The sequence below is a fragment of the Cervus canadensis genome, chromosome 1 (assembly GCF_019320065.1).
Source record: "Cervus canadensis isolate Bull #8, Minnesota chromosome 1, ASM1932006v1, whole genome shotgun sequence".
NCBI classification, from domain to species: domain Eukaryota; kingdom Metazoa; phylum Chordata; class Mammalia; order Artiodactyla; family Cervidae; genus Cervus; species Cervus canadensis.
Window position 1 is genome coordinate 33,144,605 of NC_057386.1, and position 8,029 is coordinate 33,152,633.

At 46.2% G+C, this 8,029-nt stretch overlaps 1 protein-coding gene across 1 annotated transcript in view; it reads right to left on the bottom strand.

The window, feature by feature from the left end:
* The window catches only part of DNAH2 (dynein axonemal heavy chain 2), a 106,011-nt gene extending 97,982 nt beyond the window's left edge, over positions 1-8,029 (bottom strand). The window contains exons 1-3 of the mRNA XM_043475089.1: positions 7,962-8,029; positions 5,916-6,086; positions 1,417-1,478 (exon numbers count right to left, since the gene is read on the bottom strand). Coding sequence (XP_043331024.1) covers positions 1,417-1,478; positions 5,916-6,072 — 219 coding nt within the window. The 5' untranslated portion in view covers positions 6,073-6,086; positions 7,962-8,029. The remainder of the gene's footprint in view (positions 1-1,416; positions 1,479-5,915; positions 6,087-7,961) is intronic.

Below are 8,029 nucleotides of genomic sequence, written 5' to 3' on the forward strand. Positions count from 1 at the left end.
GTGTTAGTTTTATTTATAAAATTCATCACAGTACTATGAAAGCAAAAAAAAAAAATCATAAATGGAAAAATGTCCAAGAGTAAGGATTTAACTATGGTACATATACCTTATCAAGCACTGTGTGAACATTTAAAATGGTGCTTACAGAGAATTCCCTGGCAATCCAATGGTTAGGGGGCTTCCCAGGTGGCGTTCGTGGTAAAGAACCCACCTGCCAATGTGGGCTTGATCTTTGGGTGGGGAAGATCCTCTGGAGGAGGATATGGTAACCCACTCCAGTATTCTTGCCTGGAGAATCCCACAGACAAAGGAGCCTGGCAGGTTACAGTCCATAGGGTCACAAAGAGTCGGACAGGACTGAAGTGATATAGCATACATGCCAGTGGTTAGGAATCAGCATTTTCACTTCCCCAAGACCAGGCCCAATCTCTGGTTGAGAACTAAGATCACACAAACCTTGAGGCACAGCCCCCAAAAAGAGGCATCTTGTGATTTATGTATTCGTGATAAAAAATAACAGCATCCCAATTTTTTTTTAAGGTCCTTTTTTAAGGAGCTTAGTTCCCCTTACGTTGGGAGCACAGAGTTTTAACCACTGTAATTCCAGGGAAATCCTCTGTAATTTTTTTTTAAGAATGTAATAACATGAAGAATGATGAAATGTTCTGTGAAAAAGCCTAATTTAAAAAGTATAATGTGCAGTATAGTTAAGATTGTTAGAAAACAAAATAACTCTCAAATCTACCGAAATAAAGGACATATACCCAATTATTAACTTTGAATGTGTTTAGTCATAACTTTCATTTTCCCTTTCTTTGTTTTACTTTTCTATTCCTTCCAGTTTTTTTCTTTAATGAGTAGTTGTTACTTTGCTCTTCCTTTCTAGAAAGTTCAAGGTCACTATTCTTCTAACCCAGGTTAGAAGGTGTCCCCAGGCTCTGATGCAGCTTGAAAATAAAGGTGTAGGGGTCATGGAGTGTCAATTTCTGAAAGCATTTCAAGTGGCTTCTGTAAACTTTTCAGCCAAAGGAGAGCACTGAAGGACAGGAAGAAAGAGGATGTCTTAGAAATTAGGACAGTGGCCGCCCAGCTTGTTCAACTTGTCCAGATGTTCACCCATTCGACAGATAAAGCTTGTCACATTTTGACCCAAGATGGAGAGACAAGGAAGGGCCTGCTGAGTCCTGTCCTCTCCTGAAAGCTCTCTTCTTCTGGAGGAATAGAAAGCACAGATAACTCTGTCCTTTACTCAGTGTACTGGGTTTGCAGTGAGCAGGCTACCAGTTTCTGCTGGTAGAAAGAAAACATATCAAGTGACAGAATGAAAAGAATTCCTCAAACACCATTCTGCAACTGATCCTTTGATTCACCAATTGCTGGTGAGGAATACTTGTTTCAACAACAACCCAAACTTACCACATCCACCTCACGCTCCTCTAATTCTTCTTTCTGTATTTCAGGTTCCACCAATATTGGCTCTGGGAAGAAAATTCAAAAATGAAAGCATTCCTTTAAAAATTAAATACAGAGTCACCATATGATCCAGTAATTCTAGGTATATACCCAACAGAACTGGAAGCAGGGACTCAAACAGATATTTGTATGCCCATGTTCACAGCACTGCTATTCACAAGAGGCAAAAAGCAGAAACAACCCAAGCGTCCACCAACAATGCATGGATAAACACACTGCAGTGGAATATTAATCAGCCATGAAAAAGAATGAGGGTCTGCTACAATATGACAACGTGGATGAAAATGTAACAATAAGTGAAAGAAGCCAGTCACAAAAGACAGTATTTCATATGATTCCACTTATATAAAATGTCCACAACAGGCAAATTCAAAGACACAGAAAGTAACAGGGTAAGGGAGGAAAGGGGAATGCAGAGTGACATGCTAAGAGGCTAAGCTCCCATGCAACACAGAAGTAAAGATATAGTGGCCATTGGGGTGCCAATTTCTCAAGGTACATGAAGTGGCTTTTGGTGAAGGGGTTAAAATGCTCTAAAATTAGGGACCTCCCTGGTGGTTCAGTGGTTAAGACTCCCCATGCAGGGGGCCCCCGTTGAATCCCTGGTTGGGGAAATAGATCCCACATGCTATAACTAGAGTTCACACGGTAACTAAAGATCTCCAATCCTGAAACTAAGACTCGATGCAGACAAACAAATAAATAATTTTTTTAAATATTCTAAAATTAGATAGTGGAGATGGTTGCATAGGCCGGTGAATACAGCAAAAATCACTGAATTATATACTTCAAAATATGAATTTTTAAAAAATATTTATTGATTGATTTATACATTTATTTAGTCTGCATTAGGTCTTAGTTGTGGCACTTGCCTGGCAGCATATGGGATCTTAGCTCTCCAACCAGGGATCAAAGCCATGTCCCCTGCATTGGAAGGTGGTCTCTTAACTACTGGACCACCAGGGAAGTCCCAAAAGCATGAACTTTATAGTAAGTGGATTATATCTTAATTTTCTTTTAAAAAGCTCGCAGGGGTGCAAAAGGAGACAGGGGAACGAAGGCGGTCAGTATTAAGGTTATTCTAGCCACTCAGCTTGTGGCCTGCCATCCCTCCCCTAGCCCCTTCCCACATTGAGAAGTTGAGACCCTCAGAAAGTGGCCCCTCTCCAAGCACCCCCACCCCCACTCTGGATGCCATAAAAGTCAAGGGGGTGTTCCTCTCCCTCATGATATGTTGTTCGCACAGAAGACTGGGGCAAAACAGGTGGGTTTCCCATCGCCTGTGGGCTGAAAGGAGGAAGGAACAGATGAGATGGAACCAAAAGACCTTGGGGAACAGGACACTCAGACAACAGGACACTCAGATTTCCAGAAAGAAAACCTAACAGGGGAGTAAGGCACAGAGGTTGGGGAAGGAAATCATGAGAAAGATGGAACAGCTGACTCTAGGAGCTCAGGAGTGAGAGGGATGTGTGACTGAGACAGCCAAGGCCCTTTGAGAAAGCCAAGGGCATCCAAGGTTGCAGACAAGAACCAACCAGGCAGACAGAACGAGACTTAGACCATCTCAAAAGTAAACAGTTTTCGTCTTCTATAGTACAATTTATATAAAGTCTAAACCACGCAATATGATACTAATATGCGATGGTCATGGATACATGCAGTAAATTTAAAAAACAAGCTTGAGAATGACAAACACCACTCAAGAGAGCGGCGACCTTTGGAGAAGGCGAGACGGGCTTGGGGGGCAGCGGACAGAGGGATTCACTTGTTGCTACCATGATTAATTTACACATTGGGCAATGGGTACATGGGTGTTCATTATCTTGTTCTCTACGCTTTTTCTTATTTGCCTGAAATACAGGTCTACAATCCCTTGTCCCAGACTCTTAGGATCACATATATCTCAGCATTTAGACTTGTAATATAGCATGGTATGTGAGACCCCCACCCACCTCCCGGGGGCTCTAGAGCAGCACCCCACTTTTCACATTAGTATTCCCGCAGTATAACAGGAAAATTTATACTAAGTGGCTTAAATAGACTATAAATACCTCAAGTCAGTTTAGGTTATATTTTACCACCAAATAAATTTGGATGCCAAACTCTGGGGGGGAAAAAAACTTTTAGTTCTCAGGGCTTTTTAAAATTACCGATATGAGATTATGAACCTGTACTTCTACTTCTTTTCTTAGTGGAAATAGCTATCAATTAGAACTTCAAAAGGGTGTCTGCCGTTTAACCTACCATCCTTCGCCCAGAAGTGTTTTAGGCCTGGTCATAGTCTGTTCAGGCTACTATTACAAAATACCACAGTCTGTTGTCACTGTTCAGTCACTAAGTCACATCCAACTCTTTGGGACCCCAGGGACTGTAGCCCAAGAGGTACCTCTGTCCTCCTCTATCTCTGGGAATTTGCTCAAATTCATGTCCACTGAGTTGGTGATGCTATCTAGCCATCTCATCCTCTGTCACCCCCTTCTCCTTTTGCCTTCAATCTTTCCCAGCATCAGGGTCTCTTCCAGTGAGTCAGCTCTTTGCATGAGGTAGCCAAAGTACTGGAGCTTCAGCTTCAGCATCAATCCTTCCAATGAATATTCAGGGTTGATTTCCTTTTAGGACTGTCTGGTTTATAATCTCCTTACAGTCCAAGGGACTCTCAAGAGCCTTTTCCAGCACAATTCAAAATCATCAATTCTTCCACACTCAGCCTTCTTTATGGCCCAACTCTCACATCCGTACATAACTACTGGAAAAACCATAGCTTTGACTATATGGACCTTTGTCAAAGTGATGTCTTCACTTTTTAATACACTGTCTAGGTTTGTCATAGCTTTTCTTCCAAGGAGCATCTTTTAATTTCATGGCTGCAGTCACTGTCTGCAGTGATTCTGGAGCACAAGAAAACAAAGTTTGTCACTGCTTCCCCTTTCCCCCCTTACTTCTAAGCAGCAGACATTTATTTCTCAAAGTTCTGGAGGCTGAAGTCCGAGTTCAGGGTGCCAGCAAGGCTGTGTGAGAGCCCTCTTCTGAGTCGCAGACCTCTCTATGTATCCTCACACAGTGGAAGTGAACACAGACTCTCTCCGGGTCGCTGCTTATAAGGCATGAATCCCACTCATGATAGTTCCCTCATGATTTAAGCACCACCCAAAGGCCCCACCTAGTAACACCATCATATTGGGCATTAAAATTATAATATATGAATTTGGGCAGGGAGACACACAAACATTCAGACCATAGTAGGTCCCCTCTGCCTCCAGTAGGACAAGCTTCAATTCCTCCCAACCCCAAAGACTACAGGGATTAATATTCATTTCAGGGCTGCCTTGGAAACCCAAGTCTTCTCTGAACTTCTATCAGGTGTCAGCTAGAAAGTGCCACATCAAACAATTAAAAGGCTTGGAGCTAAAGAGACTTAGAGATCCTCGGTGTTTGGGTTTAATGCTTTCATTTAGAAGTTCCTTCCATTCCCAACCCAGAGGATTCTCCAAATTGAACCTCACTGCCTTCCTTCTTCCCTCTGGCTGCTTCTGGTACCCAGCTTCTAGAAGCCACTTTAAACAGCTTTTAAGAACTCAAAAGAAACAAAAAATTGTAGGCTTCTAATGTCTAGATCCCAGGGCAAGGCTCTTTGTACCCTGGACCTTTCTCCCATGCCCACGCTTAATCTCTCACCTTTTACTATTAAAAGGAGATTCTATTTCTCTCCATCTTGACAGGCTGCTAGGAGTATAGGAAACCCCAGGTAGAAGGGCTGGGCTATCTGTAGCTCAGTCATAGCTACACTGGCCAGTGCTCTAAGGGACAGCCCAGGGACAGCACCTTTCAACCCTAATGGCCTCAGCTCACCCACCATGGAGGAATCCCCCCAAATCAAAGCCACAAGAGGCAGACTCTTTAAACCCTTTTCTTCCTCAATCTAGACATCAGGCTTCTTTTCCTGTGGCCTTGAACCGGAACACCCTTAGTCTACCAAGACCCTGCCAAACTGAGGGCGGAGACACAACAACCTTAAACAGATGGGAAAAAGATTCAGTCGGGCTTAGGATTCAAAGGATGGCAAAGCAGGCTGAGTCTCCATGGTGATGGGCTTAATGAGAGGAAAACACTATTTGTTTTGCCACCCAGGGTGAAAAAGGAAGAGATCAAACCCTCTTCACTGGCGTAGGAGCAACCAGGAACACTTGAAATAAGAAGGAAGAGGCTAGGATAGATTTGTTGGTGAGCTCTGGGTGCACTGGGGAGAAATTTTAAGACTGAAAGAACAAGTATAAGGCTGGCCAGGAGGGAAAACCCCAAACAAGGGAACTAGCAGCGGCCTGAAATTCAACTAAACCCCTTTCTTCTTACCCAGAAGAAACAGAACCTGCTCCCCGGCCCTAAAACTCTCTTCAAATACAAACATTCTGCCTCCACGTCTCTCTCCAGCAGGTACCCACCAGGCTCCTCCTTGACGATCTCGGGCTCCGCCTGGACCTCGCTGCTGGCTGGCAAGGTGATCTCCTCGACCTGTGCGTCCAGAGCAGACTGGGCAGCTCGCCGGCGGGTGCTTCCCCGGCTAGTCACTTTCCGCTTCTTATCAGCCTTGCTGGACATTGTGTAGGCAAAACCTGCAGATACACGGAAGCTGGGGGTCCACAGCCAGCTCTACCGCCAAACTTCAGTCGTTTCCCTGGGATACCCCCACTTTCTTCAGGGCCTTGGGTTAAAAATCAGTCCCTCAAGACATTAGGAATAAATGGAAGCTAAAGATGAAGGCACAAGGAATTCCCTGGAATCCCAGTGGTTAGGACTCTGTACGTCCACTGCAGGGGGCATGGGTTCCATCCCTAGTTGGGGAACTAAGATCCCGCCTGCCCCGAGGCATGGCCAAGAAATAAAAATAATCAAAATGATGGTATGGCAGACACCCACTAATGAGGATGTAGGAACCCCTGTCTCTGCCCAGAGGTGTGAGAACATAGATAATTAAGAAAAGATCTACCAGCCTGAGGTGTGGCTTCACACACCCTCAATCACTCAGGGCCATGGTGAGTGAGCAAGGGCCCAGGGAAGGGAAGACTGTCCTCAGGTTCCTTTTTTCCACACTGTCACCGTGTTAAGTCACTAAGCAACCAAGATGATTTTCCTATGTATCTCCTTTCCTCCCAAGTTCCCTGCTGGAAGGAGGGGGCAAAAAATGTCCCTCCTACCCACACTAAAATCTGTGACCTCCTTAAACAAGGAAAAATCAGTAATTGCAATGTGTCTCTTTAGCTTTCCATTCCTGAGTGGTAGGAACCCTGTTCTGATGTACTGAAAGGTCTCTTAGCCTAGCTGGCTGAGTTACTCTGTGCTGACCAATTAATGAAGACTGCTGCTACTGCTGCTAAGTCGCGTCAGTCATGTCCAACTCTGTGTGACCCCACAGACGGCAGCCCACCAGGCTCCGCCGTCCCTGGGATTCTCCAGGCAAGAACACTGGAGTGGGTTGCCATTTCCTTCTCCAATGCATGAAAGTGAAAAGTGAAAGTGAAGTTGGTCGGTCATGTCCGACTCAGCGACCCCATGGGCTGCAGCCTACCAGGCTCCTCCGTCCATGGGATTTTCCAGGCAAGAGTACTGGAGTGGGTTGCCAGTGCCTTCTCCGTAATGAAGACTAAGATCATTCAATTTCGGATGCCCTGAAAACAGACTGGAAAAATGAAGGACAAAAGTCATCCAACACTGAACTTGGAATTGTGTCTGGGGGAGGAAGAAACGGGGCGATGAGGAAGGCCCCAGGAATGTCTCTCTCAGAAAAGTGGGATGGTGGGAAGCAGGGCATCTCTGGCGGGCACCCAGGACAATGTCTGACCGCTGGGCAGTCCCTCTTCACTCAGCTCCAGTCTAACAGCCACTTGTGGCTTTTCTTCCTCCTCCCCACAGGCTGCCACAGGCATTGATCGTTATGAGTCTCAGACTTGAAGGATTTGTACTTTGCTCCAAGGAAAATCGTTCTATTTGGCCAACACATCAACAGAGCCAACTACAGCGGTGCGGCTTCTGCCACAGGTCTCCAGAGAAGCGTCAGGCTGTGCTTCCCTGCCAGCGGCGGGAGCTTCAGGAACATTCCGCCGGCCAGGCTGGGAGCCCCCTCCCCTAGGGGCTCACCCCTGGATCCCACACCGTGGCCCAAGGAGGCGCTTTCTACTAGACTCGCTCTATTTCTCAGTAAATAAGGCAGCGGGCCGGCCACCTCCTCCAACCAGCAGTGGCTACCAGTGGGCAAACCTCCCACAGGTGCTTCCTCCCACAACTGTCACAACTGTCCCCGCTTCCTCATTTCAACTCCAGTTGGCCCTTCTTCTCTTCTGCCAACTGCCCCTTCCTCTCCCCTCCCCCACAACTGCCCCTTCTTCCCCGTCCCCCCCACAACTCTCCCTCGCACCCCCTCCCCACTGCCCCTTCTCCCCATAGGCTTCGCACTTTTCCTCTCCCCGCTTCCCGCTGCCCCCAACACACACCTCACGATGCCGACCCTGTCCTCCCTAGACCGACCGAACGGTCACTCTAGCTAAGAAGTTGCCCCGCG